At 59.7% G+C, this 17,315-nt stretch overlaps 2 protein-coding genes and 2 non-coding genes across 13 annotated transcripts; 2 read left to right on the forward strand and 2 right to left on the reverse strand.

Moving 5' to 3' along the window:
- Positions 1-2,129: 2,129 nt before the first annotated feature.
- TRNAF-GAA (transfer RNA phenylalanine (anticodon GAA)) lies at positions 2,130-2,202 on the reverse strand. The gene has a single exon. It is a non-coding gene; the product is annotated as a tRNA-Phe (tRNA).
- Positions 2,203-2,327: 125 nt separating this feature from the next.
- On the forward strand, positions 2,328-9,072 carry NDUFS7 (NADH:ubiquinone oxidoreductase core subunit S7). Of its 7 annotated transcripts, none has more exons than XM_049708699.1 (8): positions 2,333-2,687; positions 4,383-4,416; positions 5,101-5,169; positions 5,689-5,806; positions 7,108-7,287; positions 7,418-7,464; positions 8,270-8,358; positions 8,552-8,848. In XM_049708699.1, exons 1-8 carry the CDS (start codon positions 2,672-2,674, stop codon positions 8,758-8,760), a joined length of 762 nt encoding a protein of 253 aa, XP_049564656.1. In that variant the 5' UTR covers positions 2,333-2,671; the 3' UTR covers positions 8,761-8,848. The 7 variants fall into 7 exon arrangements, with proteins under 7 accessions (XP_049564658.1, XP_049564656.1, XP_004285913.1 ...); XM_004285865.4 differs by lacking the exon at positions 8,552-8,848 and adding an exon at positions 8,903-9,072 and having other exon boundaries at positions 2,347-2,687; XM_049708697.1 differs by lacking the exon at positions 2,333-2,687 and adding an exon at positions 2,777-3,171 and having other exon boundaries at positions 5,101-5,278; positions 8,552-8,863.
- Positions 2,335-2,408, forward strand: TRNAN-GUU (transfer RNA asparagine (anticodon GUU)). Its single transcript has one exon. It is a non-coding gene; the product is annotated as a tRNA-Asn (tRNA).
- A 603-nt stretch (positions 9,073-9,675) lies between the features above and the next one.
- Positions 9,676-13,007, reverse strand: GAMT (guanidinoacetate N-methyltransferase). Of its 4 annotated transcripts, none has more exons than XM_033416692.2 (6): positions 12,730-13,004; positions 11,559-11,758; positions 11,285-11,348; positions 10,930-10,997; positions 10,631-10,741; positions 9,676-10,073 (listed from the first exon to the last, which is right to left on the reverse strand). In XM_033416692.2, exons 1-6 carry the CDS (start codon positions 12,908-12,910, stop codon positions 9,933-9,935), a joined length of 765 nt encoding a protein of 254 aa, XP_033272583.1. In that variant the 5' UTR covers positions 12,911-13,004; the 3' UTR covers positions 9,676-9,932. The 4 variants fall into 4 exon arrangements, 3 of the variants coding, with proteins under 3 accessions (XP_033272583.1, XP_004285912.1, XP_033272584.1); XM_004285864.3 differs by having other exon boundaries at positions 11,559-11,704; positions 12,730-13,003; XM_033416693.2 differs by lacking the exon at positions 9,676-10,073 and adding an exon at positions 10,099-10,352 and having other exon boundaries at positions 12,730-13,006.
- Between the last annotated feature and the right edge of the window lie 4,308 nt (positions 13,008-17,315).

Consider the following 17,315-nt stretch of genomic DNA (forward strand, 5'->3'; position numbering starts at 1 on the left):
CAGTGCTGGGTGGGTGTCTGTTGATGCCCCAAATTGGCGCTGGGTAGTAGTTAGGAAGGCAGAGCCAGCCGACCAAGTGAGGAATGTTCCAGGAGGAGCAGTGAGGTGGCCCTGGCCCCCGGGAAGCCAGCGCACTGGGCTGCTTCTGCATCAAGAAGAGAGACCCAGCACAACACGGGGTGCAGCCAGGGCCCCCACCGGCCGGCCCGTGGCCTCCTGCACCCCCGTCCACCACAGCCCCAGCTTCCCTGCACCCACCCTCACCCGGTGTCCCCCCTCAGCTGTCTGGGCTCCGGCCAGCTGGCGTCTCAGCAGCCCACACCTCTGCACGGCCACCCTGCTCCCCCACTGTGTCCCGTCCCCTCCCCAGGCGTCCACCCCTGCCCCGGTCACCTCCCACCACTCACAGCCACCCTTCCTGAACCTTTTTCAGCCAGACCCCTGACCCCAGACCCTGCGATGCTTGTCCTACAGTCGCTGTACCTTTCTCGCTCCAGCCCAGATGGCATGAGGGGACGATCAGACCCCCCGGTGTGAGGAGCAGTGCATCAACAAAACCACTTCCTGGAAGGGGGAGTTTTCCTTGTGTTCACTTGAGCACCTCTTTAAGTCTATCGTTTATCTAGGAAGCTGATTAAGACGAGGGATGCACACACACACAGAATCTCAAATCAGACAGGCACGTCTATGCAGTGCGGTCAGTGGCCCTCCCCCCAATGCATGGCTTCTATGGCCAGGCTTTCCTGTCCCGGCTCCCCTCTCAGCCCCTGCACCCCCCATCCTCCTGCCCCTGCTCCGTCCCTTCCAGGTCCTGCTCCCCACCTCCTCCAGCCCTGGCTCCCCCTCCTCTCCCCCCCCCACCTCCTCCCCACCTACCCATCTGCCCTCACCCCCTCACCCTCAGTGTTCCTGGAATTATGGTGAACCCTCTGTTAACTCCCTGCCCTGTCAGACCTGCTTCTCCGTTTCAGGGCTTGCCCTTGACAGTCCCAGTTTCCTGATGCAGGCTCTTACCTCCCCTATCCACCCCCCCCCCCCCGCTCCCCATCCAATCCATCACCCTGACAGCCGATGGCCCCTCCTGTATTAGTTATCCATCCCTGCCTTAGCAGTGTACCGGCCCCTGGCGGCTGGAAGCAACATTCTCTCTTGACTGGGTTGTGGTCTCAGGAGGTCGCAGTCAGGTGTCTGAAGGCTCGAGCGAGGCTGGGGGCTCGGCTCCCAGGTGCCTGGCTCACAGGACAAGGAACGTTAGGAGAAAACAGGAGCCTGAATAATGCCTGGACATGAGCTGGCGATGTATATACATTGGGTCATGAATTGTTAACGTCAGTGTAAAATGTTAGCAGCAGGAGAGACTGGGTGATGAGTACAGCGAACTCTGGTACTAGGTTTGCAACTTTTCTTTGAATCAAACTATTTGGAAGTACAAGGTTTATTTTAATTAAAAAATTCCAGCTCCACAGCCTGGCCAGCTGTGGGAACTGAGGGCAAGGAGGTGTAGGATTCCCAACAGACCCAGCCCTCGGCCCAGCCCCTCTCTTTTCTCCTGTGTGTCACCACCGGGATGGTGACACCTACCGGCGCCCCGCCTCCCCTTCCCGGGACCGCGCAGTCGGGCTCCAGGACACACCTGGGGTGGTCCTCCCTCGCCAGGAGCCAGCCCTGCTCCTCACCTGCGTTCCCCCGTTGGGAACGGGGGAACCTCAGTTTCCCCATATGTATTGTAAAATGGGCAGAATAGGTACCCAGCAGGACTGTCACAGTTAAACGACATCCGAGCAGAAGGTGTCTCTGCAAACTCCCTTTTGGTATTCAGTAGTGTTTCTTTTGACAATTACATTCGTTCTGATCCTGCCACTTAAAAAATATTGTAAATGGGAGTGGGGAAGGGGGTCATTCGGGCTGGGATCATAGTTTTGGGGGTGGACCGGGGTGGATGGGGATGAGGCCTTGTTCTAAGCCCTCCCGCATTGGCATGAGCCAGCAGCCCAGCTCCTCATCTGAAGAATGGAGAGTATTCTGGGGAGGAAAGGTCAAAACCGACACATTCTGGGTAAAAGTGCTGGGAGAAGCTGGATCAGCTTGGAGCAAAACAGAACGCTGTTCGCTGGGGGCACCAAAACGTCTGCCGAAACCCGGGATCGAACCAGGGACCTTTAGATCTTCAGTCTAACGCTCTCCCAACTGAGCTATTTCGGCTGCGCAGCAGGGGGTTGCCCCCACCCCCGACTCCGCCCCACGCTGAGCCGCTTGCGTGAAGGCGCAGCTCGGGCCGCCCCTGCGGGCCGCGCATGCCTCGTAGGGTGGCGCCTGGAAGCAGGCCTTAGCACCGTCTCTGTGGCGCAATCGGTTAGCGCGTTCGGCTGTTAACCGAAAGGTTGGTGGTTCGAGCCCACCCAGGGACGTGCTTTCGCTTTTCCTTCCCCGGGTAAGAAGAGAGGGGACGGCTCGCCTTCTTTTGCCACGACCCTCCCCGCGCACTTCCGTATCCTTCTATCCCGCGTGGGGCGTCCGGCGGCGCGCGGTGCTGGGGATTCCACAGAGGCGGAACGTCCCCGCCCGAGTTCCGGTTTCCGAGCACGAGCCGAGGCACTTTGGGCGACGGCCCCGGGGACCCGGAGCTCTGAAGAGGACGGACCATAGAGGTTGTCTGAAGGCCGAGGCCAAGATGGCGGCGCTGGCGGGTGAGCATGTCGGGGCGGCGGGGGCGAGGTCGGGGCGGCGGGGGCGGGGTCGGGGCTTGGGTCGCTCCGGGCGCCTTTCCGCCCGGCCGCTTGGGGAAGCGGATGCCGAGGGCGACGCAGGCTCCCAGCCTCGGAGAGGGCCAGGGCGGGAGCCGGAGGGACCCAGGCTCGGCCCGGGATGCTGCCCTTGAAGTTTCCGGGAGGAGGCGGCGAGGGGGCAGCAGCCCCGACATCCGAGGAAACTGAGGCCCAGAGAGCGGCTGGAACCGCTGGTGGTCACGCGGCCTGTCCGGGCAGGGACGCGACCCCGGGGCACCCTGCCACCCCGGGAAGGGGACGGTCACCCGCAGAGAAGGCGTCCAAACCCTGGCTGCTCCGCGGACCTTTCCTCCGATTAGCGATTAAACGCATAGGATGGATTCACAGGGTTGCAAAGGAAAGCGGTTATACTGACAGTTGCCAGGATTCTGTCTGGGAACCGGGGGTCAGTTCGCAGCCCGGGTGCTTCATTATTCATGCCTGGAAAGCCGAGGTTTAGTGGCGGATCTGCCTACTGCTGTGACTTTGAAGGAGTGAGAAGTGGACACGTTCCTTTACACAGGGTTGGCTGCAGCCTCTATGTCGGGGTTAGGAAACCACTGTTATTTCTGTTGTTGAAAAGCCTCGGTCTCGCTAATACTGGTGTGGTTTTGGCTACACTCAGATTTTAAGGAAAGGCCAATTTTCAGTAAGACGTTGGTGACAATAGAGAGGGTATTTTTCTTTCCCGTGCAAGCTCACCGGTCTGCTGAATCCTCACCAGCGGCCCCTTGCTAAGAATGGCTGGTCCAGAGGCTGGAATCCCCTCACCTTGGAGGTGAAGGGCATTTACTGTGCTGTGAGATTACCCAAAGCCCTACATTTTCAGGTGGGGGAGCTGAGGCTCAAAGAGGAACAGCTTGCACAAGAGTCCGGGGCTGGGCCGTTGGCCTGGACTCCTTGCCCAGCCTTTGAAACCCCGGAACTCCCAGCCCAGGGCTTGGAGCCTCGCTGATGTCTATGGGTTTGTTGACTTGACACATGCCTGTCAGGCTGAGCCAAGGCCGAGACAGACACTGGGGAACCCAGGGAAGCCCTAGCATCAGGGGGAGGCAGGCGCCACAGGAGGACATGTGGATAGAGTTAGAACAGGGTGACAGGATCTAGAGGGCCTGCGGAGCTAGTGTAGACCCAGGCATTTGAGCTGAAAGCTGCCCCACGAGAGTGGTGCTCCAGGCAGAGGGGACAGCAAGTGCAAAGGCTCTGAGACAGGAGGGACACTGACATTCCTGAGGAAAGGGAAGGTGGCTCTGATGTGGAGTGTGGGGTTGGAAGCAGGGGAATGACACTGTCTGGTTCACATTCTGAAAGATCACTGGTTTTTTTTTTTGGCTACACCTTGCGGTTTGCGGGATCTTAGCTCCCCGACCAGGGATTGAACCCGGGCCCCCCGCAGTGGAAGCGTGGAGTCCTAACCACCGGACCACCAGGGAATTCCCCTGAAAGATTGCTCTTTATCAATTGTTAAATGGAATGTAGATAGACTGAGGGTGAGAGGGCGGGTGCACCACGTGGGGGGCCTGATGGGCAAACACCTGGAGGCTGGACCGTCTGGGCTGTTCGTGGCCTCTGGTGCTGCCACAACTCACTGCCCCCACCCTGTGGTTCTTTCTGCAGCTCCTGGCCTGCTCCGTGGGATCCTTGCTCTTCGGTGAGTGCCTGCCTGCCTGCCTGCCTGCCTGTGTGTCTGCATCTCTGATCCTGACACCCCGCAGTGAGGCCCTGGCAGGGAGGGGCTCAGAGGGGGCTGTCAGGGGGCCTCAGATCCGGGCGGGCCCTCCATCAGCACCAGGCCAGGGGCCGCCTGGCATCCAGCCCCACGTCTGCCTGCCCTAGTACCCTCAGAGCCCAGTCGCTACCTGGCGCACGAAAGGCATTCAGCACGTTTGCTCTGATGGCAGCCCCGTGTAGGCCTCCTTGGGGCAGGAAGGCAGGTGGCTGCCAGGCCCTCAGATTTGGGCTGAGTTTGTTTTGATACGGCCTTTTTCCTACAGATAAAATACACACTCACTGCAAAGCAAAGGGAAGACGGGGAGAATGAGGGAAGTATCAAATGAAAACCAGGCACTCTCTAGACCAGGGATCAGCAGATTTTTTTTTTTCCTTAAAGGGCCAAATGGTAAACGTTTTTGGCTCTGCCTCTGTAGAAACAGTCCCAGACACCAAGGAAGTGAATAGGTGTGGTTATGTGTCAATAAAACTTTATTTACAAAAGCCGGCAGTGGGCTGGGTTAGACCCCCTGGTCAGTTTCCCCATCCTGGCCCCGGGGTAACCCTGTCACAGCGTGTTGGGGCGCCCTGGGCTGCTAGTCATGGGCAGTCTGTCTCCCCGCAGCTCTGGCGTGGGCGCAGCTCTGCAGGTGCGCGGGGTCCATCCGAGCTTGGCTGCTGACAGCCCGAGCAGGTGAGGTCGGCCTTCCCGGGAGCCCACACACCCTGAAGTCTCCACATCCCCCCACCCCAGCACAGCAGCAGCCTGTGGCAACTCCGGGGCACTCCCACCACCCAGCGGGGTATGTGAGGGGGTCCCTGCCCTCAGAGTTCTGCCCAGCCCGCTCCTGTGCACGCAGGCCAATGGCTGCACAACTCCAGACCAGGAGGGCTCTCGCTAAAGAGTGTGTCGGCCGAGCCTGTTTTCCAGATGGGGAGACAGTCCCCGAGAGGACAGGGTCCTGCTGGGCCTCAGTGAGGCGGTGGAGGCCCGTCCACACCATCTTTCACTCCGTTGTTGAGCAGGCATGTCCTGCCCCAGGCCCGGGCGCAGGGATGCTGCAGACCTGGCCTCACGGCTACTCCCAGTGCTGCTCTGGGGACCCGCCGTGACCACGGCTTTGTCCTGCCCTCGGAGAGGCTGCTGTGGGCTGGGCCCGGCCAGGATACCTGCCTGGCTGATGCCTCCCCTTGCTTTGTGTCCCGTGCCCAGCACCCACCCCGCCGTGTCCCAGGCCGGAGCCGTGGTCCCCAAATCCGCCGCCCTTCCCAGCAGCCGGGGCGAGTATGTGGTGGCCAAGCTGGATGACCTCATCAACTGGGCCCGCCGGGTGAGCCCCTCCTCGTCTGTGTCCGTGGGGCCCCCTCTGGCTGCTCAGCCACACTCCCATGGCTATGGAGTGGGCCGGACTCCCCCAGGGCCCCTCCGTGTGGGGACCTGTGGCTTTGATTCTGTCTCAGGACCCCTGCCCTGCCCCCAGCAGTTCCTGGCCTGACTTCCCTCGGTGCTCCCTGCCCCCCGCATCGGTCCCCAGAGAAGATGAGCCACCTCCTTCCTGTTCTTCTCCTTCCATTTTCTGTTCATTCCTCTCTTTTCTCTCTTAACGTAAAACCCATGTTTTTAACTGGAAATACACGATGGAAACAGTAGCTCCTTCTCAGCAAATATCCTAATCCCCCACCCCACCCCCACGTTCGCCGTGGGACAGTCTGCTTGCTCACGTGCTTGTCCGTGTCTCCCCCCGGACATGTGTCCTCTGTCCCAGGACAGTGGTTCCTTTCAGTGCTCTCGGGGCGCCCAGCTGGGTAACAATCCCCCATTGACGGGCGGGCTGGTGCTGTCCTGGTGTCTGTGTGTGACCAGTGAGTCCACAGCGAGTGTCCCTCCAGGCCCACAGCTCCAGGGCGGCGATGGTCGCTGTGGCCGTGTGCTGTGGAGTCATGGCCCTGCCGTGTTGGGCAGCCCTTGCCTGCTGTGTGACCCGAGCCCTGTCACCTGAATTAGGACATCCACAGGGCAGCAGGGACCTTGGCCAGATCCCAGACTGGACACAGACAAGCAGAGAAAGCTCTGGTGGAGAACAGCTTGTAGGTGGGGGCAGGGGCGATATCGGGCACCAAAGGATGGAGAGAAGTCAGAGGGCAACCAGGAGGGCTTCCTGGAGGAATTGGCACTTTGAGTCCAGGCGGTGTTGGGAACAAGACCCTCCAGGGTGCTGAGCCCCGGGGTCTAGACCTGTGCCGTGTGTGGCCACTGGGCACTCAGAGCAGCAAGTGCCCATGTTGGAGGCCGGGATTTAGGATATGCTGGGTTATGTGGACTATATTATTAAAGCTAATTGCACTTGGTTTTATTTTTGTCTGTTTTACCTTTTGGTAATGTGGCTGTTGGGAAGTGTAGACCCATGGGCCTAACTCAATTGGCCCTCCTGTCACATAGTCCTGGGCTGGGGCATCAGGCTCAGGCCGATGACCAGTGTCCAGGGCGGCCTTCGGGGTCTGGAGGTCACATGGTTGCTGTGGGCAGGGCCCAGAAAAGGCTAGAAACAGATTTTTCTATGTGAAATCGTCCAATTTCTTTAAACACAGTGGGCCACTCGTCCACTTACGGGCTGACTGCCCCGCCCTGCAGAGCTCCCTGTGGCCCATGACCTTTGGCCTGGCCTGCTGCGCCGTGGAGATGATGCATATGGCAGCGCCCCGCTACGACATGGACCGCTTTGGCGTGGTCTTCCGCGCCAGCCCCCGCCAGTCCGACGTGATGATCGTGGCTGGGACGCTCACCAACAAGATGGCCCCCGCGCTCCGCAAGGTGGGCCTCACCATCAAGCCCCCTCCCCTCCCCCCTCCCCCAACCCCTCCCCTCCCCTCCTCCCAGCCCCGCCCCCGCCCCCCCCCCCCCCCCCAGGCTTGAGTTGCACGCAGACCCCTGTCTCTTCCAGGTCTATGACCAGATGCCAGAGCCTCGCTACGTCGTGTCTATGGGGAGGTGAGTGCCCGGCGGGGCGGGGGCTCCAGCAGCAGACACGCCGGTGACACGCTGGCTTGTCTCTTCCAGTCTCGTTTCTGTGCTGCTTTCTGATCGGGGTTGTCCAGGACGTCCCCTTCTGTCCTGTTACAGTCGCTCCCCCACCCCAACAGCCTGTCCAGTTTCATTCTGTTTGTCTGTGTTATGACCACAGGAAGGACGTCCTGCTCAGGGGGGCGTTGCAGCCTCCTCACCGTCTAGCCAGCACCTCATTTCTCCATATCATTAAAAGCCATTTAGTCACCTGACTTTTTTGGTTGAGGCAGAATTCACATACTACAAAGTTCACCCTTTCAAAACGTACAATTTTGTGGATTTTAATGCATTCTTAGTGTTGTGTAAGCATCACCTCTATCTAATTCCAGAGCATTCCATCACCCCAATAGAAGCCCTGTCCCCATCAGCAGTCACTCCCCACCCCCTCCCCCAGCCCCTGACAACCAGGAACCCACTCTCTGTCTGTGGACTGGCCTGTTCTGGACGTTTCCCATCAATGGAATCACACGCTGTGTCCTTTCACATCTGGCTTCTCTCACTGAGGGTCGTCTGTTCATAGTCCCACCGTTTGTTTCTGTCCTACCCGGTCCCACGGAAGGTCTCAGGTGGCCGCTGTCTTTCCTGTGACTTGTGTCCCAGTCTTGCCCTTTTCCTGACCGCCTGGCACCTGCTTGAGGTTGGAAGGGGGTGCGGGTTGGGGGCTGTGAGGAGGGATGGAGGCCGGGGTCGCTGGAGAGACTCTCACGGCTGGCGCTCCCCTCCCCACCAGCTGCGCCAACGGAGGTGGCTACTACCACTACTCCTACTCTGTGGTGCGAGGCTGCGACCGTATTGTGCCCGTGGACATCTACGTCCCAGGTGAGCCCCCAGGTGGCGTCCACGTGGCCCTCACCCGATTCACAGAATCCCCACAGCCCCACTGAGACAGCTTGCCCCCTTTTAAGAATAAGCAGATTTGGGTCCAAGAATAAGAGTGACACCGAAGCCTTTCCCCCTCGCTGTCTCTGGAGGGTCTCCCAGTCTGAAGAGTCTGCCCCCATTCCTTTCCAAGGGTCCTCACCGGACGCTGGCGTGGCCTGGGGGTTGGCAGGCAGCCCACATTGTCCTCCCGGGTACCGAGCCGGGTCACGTGGCGGGAGGGCCAGGGCCAGGGCAGCTCGGCCTGGGAGGGGTAGCCCAGGCCTCCCTCATCCTGGCTGGGAGGTCGGCCCTGGGGTCAGCAGCTGCCCACCCTGCCCCTCTCTGGCTCCTTTCCCGTGATGGGCCAAGCCCCCCAGCTCTCTTGGTGCAGAGCCCTGTCTTGCCCCTTCCCATCCTGGGAAGTGGCCTGGTTGCCCCCACCTGGAGCAGAGCGGAGGGGAGGGGGAAGGGCAGGAAGACTGAGGTGCCACCCGCCCCCCAGGCTGCCCGCCCACAGCCGAGGCCCTGCTCTATGGCATCCTGCAGCTGCAGAAGAAGATCAAGCGCGAGAAGAGGCTCCAGATCTGGTACCGCAGGTAGTGCCGCTGCCTGGCCGCCCTGCGGCGTCTGCGCCGTTCCCCCAGAGGCGGTCAATAAAGCCCATAAATCCGCCTGGCTGCCCTGCTCCACGTGGTGTGGGGGCCGGGGTGGGGGCCTGGGAGGTGGGCGGGGTCAGGCCTGTCTCTTGTGCGTGGAGATGCCGAGGCCCCTGGAGTGGACAGCCGGGCCCAGCGTGGCCCAGTGGGAGGCCCCACCCACGAAGGAGGGGAGTGGACACGTCCAAGAGCGGGTCGGGGTGAAGCAGACGACACCGCGGCAACCAGCTGGGCACCAGGGTCCAGGGCAGACAGATCCATGGTGTCCCTGTGCCGGGGCTGGAGGGGCGTCGACTCAGAGCGAGGCATCGTGGTGCAGCCTGACTAGGTGGGACCAGAGGGTCTGGGCCTTGGGGCTGCCACCTGCTATGAGGTCCTGACCTAGTTCCACCTCCTCTGGGGACCCCAGCTGCCCACCAGAGGGCGGGCAGGAGGGGCCATGGGTGACTAATTGGCAATGTCTTCAGGGGGCACAGCGGGGGGCTCAGAGGCAGGATCAGAAACTTTGCAGTGGTAGAGCCACTGCCTCGGTGGTGGTCAATTTAACAGGTTTCTTTCCTTTCACTTTTTTCTGGAGAGGCAGGAAGAGTAAAACAAGCACACGTTTGTGTCCTCGTGCTGATTGGCTAAACCCAGTGTTAGTGTTTATTTCATTCTCAGGACCATGGTAGGAAGGTAGTGGCCGTCCCCTTGCAGAGAAGGTTAGGGAAGCTTGTTGATGTCATGTGGCTGGTGTGGGTCTGGACCAGGGCTGAGGGGCCAGAGCCTGCACTCCCGGCCACGAAGGCGCTCAGTAGGGGTCTTGGGGGTTAGGGGTTCCTGAAGCCCAGAGCCCCCAGGGTGGCGTGGGCAGCTGAGCCGGTGGGCCCAGTGGGCTCAGTGCTTGGTGACCAGGGGCGTGATCATCTGCGGGAAGGCGTAATAGCGGCAGTCGGCCGGTGGGACCAGCTCCATGACCTGTGTGTGGATGTTCTCCGGCCGGAAGCCTGCTTCCAGCAGGGCTGGCACCTGTGTCTCCTGGCCAGAGGGAGGTGCCGAGTCACCTCCAGGGCCCTGGGGCCTCAGGAGGCACCCTGCCAGCCACCCCTACAAGTGCCAAGGCCCTTGGGGGCAGGGCGGGGCTGCTAAGAAAATGCTGGAGCCCAGGTCTGGGTGGGAATCTCCAGGTGTCCACACACAGCTTCCTGGCTGTCATGGGGTATCACCAGGCTGCTCACCCACACGTCCTCGCAGGCAGAGGGAACCGAGTGGGCAAAGGCCCAAGACAAGGGGTGGCTAGACCCATAAAGATGCACCCTGAGTGGACAAGGGCAGAGTAAGGGGATGCCGCTGGGGACCTTGGGCTGAATCCCTGTATCCTGAGGGCACTTGGGAGCCATCTAAGGTCCTTGAGCTAGGGAGAAACCTCTCCTGACTTACAAGTGGAGGCTTAGAGTCCACCCAAGAGATGAGCCCCCAGGGCCAGAGGCAAGGGGCCCTCCCCAGGTCTCAGGTGACCCCATCTGCCTCCCCACCCAAAGTCGCTGCCAGGGGTGGGGTGTGGGGCGGGGCAGGCAGTGCCCAGGCTGCAGTACCTCGAACATGGTGGTGATGTCCGAGTACTTGGACTTCATCAGCTTCCCCCAGGAGGTGAGGTTGCAGTAGGTAAGGATGCCCCCTGGCTTCAGCAGGCGGAAGGCATGGTCCTGGCCGGGGTTGGGGGGACAGTGGTCAGGAGGGGGTGGGGATGGGCAGAGGCGTTCCCAGCGGGCCTCCCGCCAGGCCAGAGGAACGCCGGAAGGAGAGGTGCCTCCTGTGGGGACAGCAGGCGCACCCACTGGGCTGACCCCCACCTTAGGGCTGGCAGACCCCGTCCCACCGCAAGCGATCCTACCCGAATGAAGTTGAACTGGTGCGTGTGCCAGGTCTCCTCAGACAGCGGGTACGTGTCGTACAGGATCCCTGCTCGGGAGGACAGAAGCCACGTGGTCAGGACCCTGGCTGCAAGTTGAGGCGGCTGGGAACCCAGAGTTCGCTATGCTGCAGCTGCCCCTACGAATTGTGTCCCATCCGGTCGTTCTTGAGATGTCCACGCATCTGAGTGCCAGGCTCCTGTATGTGTGTCTGTGCCTGCTCCCCGGGCTCTGCCACCCCAGTGACACATCAAGGCATGTGTGCCTCAGAAGCAGGCAAAGGAGGGGCTGGCAAACCAGGCAGAGGCCCCCCGCCCAGTGCCCAGAGCCCCTCACCATCGAAGTGACTGTCTGGCAGGGTGGGTGCCACCTCCTCCCACAGGCCTTTCAAGGGAACCACCTTGGTGCAGGGGAGAAAGAAAGATAAGGCTGAGGGTCAAAGGGGGCCCAGGACTTCCCCACCTGTTGCAAGGGAGGGGGCAGAGGAACTCCCAAGAGAGAAGACCACCTCCCCCAAGTCTGCGGCCACCCCAGGTCCCCAGCCCACTCCGTGGGCAGGGTCTTCCCCCTAAGGAGCGTGAGGAGCGGGACCTCGGGCAGAGGCGGGCACCTTGTGTGGCTGCCGCGGGGCCCAGTCCTGGAGCCGCTGGAAGACGCCCTCATTGCACTCGATGACCCAGTGCTCGTCGATGGGGGCCTCCTGCACCTTCGTAGCTGCGATGGCCATGCCAAAGCCCACCTCCAACACCCGGCCCCCTGGGCAGACAGAGAGCCCACGCCTTACACACTGGGTGGGGCTGGGGAGGCTACCTGGAGGAGGGGGCGCGGGGGCGGGGCCTTGGCAGAGAGAAACGACTGCTACTAGGAGCGACAGGTTGCAGAGCAAAGGTGGGGGGTGGGACAGAACACAGCAGCCCTGAGAGGGAACAGCGTGGGCCCGGGGCCAGTAGCCAGAGAGGGTGGCCTGCCGGGGAGGCCACGGACAGCGGCTTCTGGTCTGGCCCACGGGGCAGGGCAGACCCTGGACTTTGAGCCCCGGCCCATGCTGTTTGCACTGAGGGCGCTTATCTCCTGATTTGGGCAGCGTCCCCTGCCCCCCCCACAACAAACAATGAAGTCTACTAAGTAAGGGCAAGGGAGGACCAGGATTCAAGGCCCAGACCTGGAACAGTGAGGGGCGGGGGTCGAACCCCTTTGGGTCAAAGAGGAGGGGAGAAACGCCCTAACCATGCAGGGACACTGGCTGTGTCCATTTGCCAGATGGGAACACAGGCCCAGAGCTGGTGCACCCGGCTTCTGGGGGTCGTGGGGAGCCCTCGGCACCCCGCGGGCTCTGACACCAGGTGCAGGGCCACCCCCGACAGCTGTCTCCAGGCCTCAGCGTTACCAGAGCTATTCTTAGCCAGGGCAGGGCCTCCCGCGACTCCTGGGCAGGAGCATTACCCACGTGGGCCTGGGCAGCACCTCGCCAGGCCGCCACTCCCCTGTCCTCGACCTCGGGTGGGGTCCGGCGGCTGAGTTCCGCGGCTGAGAACCCATCCCCCGGCCCACCCCGACCCCTTGCCGGGGTCGGGGCCTCGGTGCTCCCCGGAGAGAGGGTTCCCGGAACTCAGGGCGCCCGCAACGCCCCAGGACTACCCCGCTGCCCTCGCGAGCGGCCCCGTTTTCCAGGCGAGGAAAGAGAGGAGCGCAGAGGTTCCGCCACGTCGCTGGAGAGCGGGCGGGCGCCGGGTCCCAGCGGCCCCGGCCTCGGTCGACCCCGCGCGCCCGGCGGGGGCTACCTCTGGAGGCGGCGGCGGCCGCCAGCGCGTGCATGTACGGGGTCTCCCAGCGCTCCATCACCGGCTTGCCCAGGATCTGCAGGTGCGTGTCCGACGCGTCGTAAGCTGCGGGCGCCGCCCGCCACGCGGGGCTGCAGTTCTCTCCGGGTGCGAAGATAGGGGTCGCGGCGGGGTCGCTCATGCTGCGGGCTGGACGGCGCGCCCCGGGAGCTGGGGAGGGGAACGGCCGCGTCCCTGCAGGGCCTTCTGGGCAGGGGGCGGACGGGAGGCGGGGCGGGGGCGGGGCGCGACTGCACTGCCCAGTGGCCCGCGCGGCCCCTAGCGGCCGCGGCGGGGAAGGCGGCCTCCACTGACTCCCGGACCCCCGCGACGCCCCCGCCTCCCGGGCCGCCAGCGCCTGGCGGGCGGACTCGGCACCAGAGCAGCGAGCCCTCGGAGTCCTCACCCAGTCGCTTTCCTGCCTCGGTTTCCTCGTCTGTCACCACCGCGTCAATAGCCCCCTCCTTGCCGGGGTGTGAGGGTCTAAGGATTTTCCAGACACGGTTGGAAGTGCCTTAAGTATATAAAATCACTTAGGGAATTCCCTGGCGGTCCAGTGGTTAGGACGCTGCGCTTTTACCGCCCAGGACGCGGGTGCGGCATCTAAGATGCCACAAGCTGCATGGCGCGGCCAAAATAAATAGAATAAATAAATACAATCACTTAATCTTCAGAGGCGCTGCAGTGGTTTCTTCTATCGTCCTTATTTTACAGGTGGGGAAACTGAGGCTCCAGAGGCAAAACGGGTAATCTCATGGCCGGGAGGGTGGGGTGTGGGAACCCCTGATGAACCCCACTCTGACTCCTGTGCGGGACTGCCTCTCCCCTTTCCTGAGCTCACCTCACTCTCCCAGGTCACCTCAGACCCCAGGGGCGGGGCCTGATGAGGGGCTTAGCGCACAGGGGCCTCCAGTGCTGGGACTGAAATGCCCACCCCAGCGGTCCCCGGGCCCTCCAGCCCATGACGGCAGGCGGGGCAGCCCTGCAGCGCCCACCCTTAAAGCCTTGCCCCAGGGCAGCCCTGGGGGTCAGCTCTGTCCTCTGCCGGCCACGCTGAGACCAGCCCCCAAGGTAAGCTGGGGTTTCCTCTAGGTTCTGAAACATGACTTCCCCTTCCCATCTATCTGCACACGGGGCCACCGGCTGTGAGCCTGGAACACCCCATCTGGGCCAAGTGTTTTGCACATCCCAGTGAACACGTGGGGAAACTGAGGCCCCGAGAGGCTGAGGTCACAGAGTTTGAACCCAGGCAGCCCTGCCCTTCTGTGTCCACCTCTGGATGGCTGCTCACAGCCTTAACGTGGCTCCAGAGTCCTCCCCGTGGCCCTTCCCACTCCCTGCAGAGCTCCTGTGTCCCTGCTGCCCCTGGGCCTTTGCACATGCTCTCCCCTCTGCCTGGACAGCTTCCCCTCTCTCCTGGCCTGGTCTACTTCTCTTTCTGCTTCATGCCCGAGCCCACACCTCCTCTGGGAGGCCCCCCGGGTCCCCCCAGGCTGCTTATGGCCCATTTGAAACTGTTTCATCTCTCAGTACCTCTCTTTGGTATTTCACTCAGCGAAGGTATTTCTTCATGGTTATATCGTCTGTCCGACCCATCTGGCACACAGAAAATGCTTGATGACTCCTGAGGGCACATTGGGTCTAATGTGGTCTGGATGGGACAGCACGGATTCCATGAGACCCTCAGGCGGAAGCAGGATGAGTAGATGTCACCAGGCACCAGGGCTGGGCTCACGCTGAATTCGTGAGCCCATGTGAATTTGTGTTGTCTAGTTTCCTTACAGCTGTCCTGGTTACTGTGGCGGGGGCTTTGCAGGCATCCTTATGCCAGCATCCTTGGGCCACCCACTTAAACAGGTGGCACTCACTACTGGCACCCAACTCAAGCAATGCCCTGGAATGCCCGGCCGGAGACAGAAGGCAGGCTGTATTCATTAGCTACTGCTATGTAACAAATTGCCCCAAATGTAGCCACTTAAAGCAACACATGTTTATCATTTTTCGGTGGGTCAGGAATCCAGGTGCAGCTTAGCCTAGCCGGATCCTGTGTTTCACAACCTCTGGCAAGGCTGCAGTCAAGGTGTCGCCCAGAGCTGGGGAAGGCATCCGCTTCCAGGCTTGTTCACTGGCTGTTGACTCCATTCAGTCCCTGGCCATGTGGGGCTCCCTGAAGTGACAACTTGCTTCCAGCAAGATGGAAGTCAGAACCGTTTGCCATCTGATCACAGAAGGACATCCCCTCACCCTGGCCGTATTATCCTACAGGTTAGAAGCGAGGTACACAAGGGTAGGGAATCCCAGGAGGCTATGAATATCAAGAAGTAGGAGTCAGTCTCAGAGGCTACTGCCCACACAGACACTAAGAGGAAGCTGAGGCAGTGGTCAACTGGGATCCTTTCCTGCAGCTTTGGTGCCCAGGAAATAAGGAACCGCCCGTGTCTGGCCAAGCTGCCACCTCCCAGTGGTCACCTACATGCAGCCTGGACTCTATCTCCAAGAGTGGCTGATGGCATGGCACAATCTGGCTGGCGACTCAGCCAAGGGGTCTCTGTTCCAGCCTTGGCTGGGGTCCTCTTCTCTCAATGGAGTGACCACTCTTGCCCAGCTGATGTCTTCAAATGAATTACCGACACGTGGTCATTCATTGTGTCCACTTTTCTCAAGAGAGTCTAGCGTGCGTGTGCTGCTGTTATCTGCAGTTTGCAGACCCGGACTCAGAGAGGGAAAGTGGCTTTCTCAAGGACACACAGCAAATCAGTGGCAGAGGGGATGGGAACAGGGGTGTGCCTGACTCCAGACCACAGTCTTAAAAGATGTTTTAAAAGAAGGAAAATATTTATTTTCTGATTACAAAAGGGACACAGTTGATCAAAACATTCTAACATTATAGAGTTGGCAAACTCTGGCCTGCAGGTCACATCCCCCTTCTGCGGTTTTGATACAGCCTGTGAGCTAAGAATGTTTTTTACATTTTTTATTATTTATTTATTTATTGGCCATGCTGCGAGGCTTGTGGGATCTTAGTTCCCTGACCAGGAATTGAACCCATGTCTCCTGCAGGGGAAGCAGGAAGTCTTAACCACTGGGCCACCAGGGAAGTCCTGCTTTTTACATTTTTAAATGGTTGAAAAAAATCAAAAGACTATTTCCAGACACGTGAAAATTATACAACAGTCACACTGGCATGTCTGTAAATAAAGTTTATAGTCAGGACCACTTGTTTACATATGGACTCTGGCACTTTCCAATTTACAACAGCACAGAGTCATTGCCACAGAGACCTGAAGGCTGGCAAAGCCAAACATATTTACTGTGTGGCCCTGAGCAGAAAGCTTGTCAGCCCCCCTTACAGAGCAGCCCGCAGCTCTTTCCTGGGAAGTGAAAGTCACCCATTTATTCAGCACATACTGAATTCCTCACCTCAGGGGGCCCAGCCCTGACTCCTCTGGAGCTCATAGCCTACTGGGGGGATGGACAAGAATAAGTAATAAGTACATGACATAATTACAAGTCACATGGCAGCTAATACAGAACAAGGTCCCCATGATCCCTACCCTCTGCTCAGGTCTCCCCTCTACCAGGCAATGTCCATGTAGCTGTATGTTTTCTGTGTATACAGTGTTACATATAGTTATGTTTTAAAGTAAAAGGGACCAAATGGGCATTTATTTGTACATCCACGTTCTTAGCAGTATTATGCACAATAGTCAAAGGGTAGAAACAACCAAAGTGTCTAACAACAGATGATGAATAAACGCTATGTGGTCCCTCCACGCAGGGGACCGTCACTCAGCCATGAAAAGGGGTGAAGCACTGATACTCGCTACAACGTGCATGGACCTTGAGAACACGATGCTCAGTGAAATAAGCTAGATGAAAAAAGACAAACACTGTCTGATTCCACTCACAGGAGGTCCCTGGAGGAGTCACATCCACAGAGGCAGGAAGTAGATGGTGGGGGCCAGGGGCTGGGGGAGGGGCTGGGGAGTCAAACTGAAACTTCCCAAGTTTCAGTTTGGGAAGATGAGAAAGTTCTGGAGATGATGGTGGGGATGGTTGCACAGCAATGTGAATGTGCTTAATGTCACCAAGCTGTGCATTTATAAAGGGATACGATAACTTGTATGTTACATGTATTTTACCACAATGAAAAAAAGAGCCAAAACTATATTCTGTGTATTGGGTATGCCTGAACCCACGTTAGGAGTAAATTCAGGAAAGTGTGCACATACCCGTTTTTGTCCCACCGTTTGCCCTGGGGTGGGAGGAAGGAAGTGAACGGGGAGGAGGGAAAAGCAAACCGTCAAGTTCATTTTTTTAAAAAGATCTGAAGCAAACGTGACAAAAACGCTAATAACATGTGTTCGTTTCAGTGGCAGGTACATAGCTGCTTGTTGTTTTAGCCCTGGTAGGTGTCTGTATTTTTGAAAGTATTTTCTTTCTTTCTTTCTTTTTTTTTTGCGGTACGGCACAGGCTCCAGACGCGCAGGCTCAGCGGCCATGGCTCACGGGCCCAGCCGCTCCGCGGCATGTGGGATCTTACCGGA

Source organism: Orcinus orca, chromosome 3, assembly GCF_937001465.1.
Source record: "Orcinus orca chromosome 3, mOrcOrc1.1, whole genome shotgun sequence".
Lineage (NCBI taxonomy): Eukaryota > Metazoa > Chordata > Mammalia > Artiodactyla > Delphinidae > Orcinus > Orcinus orca.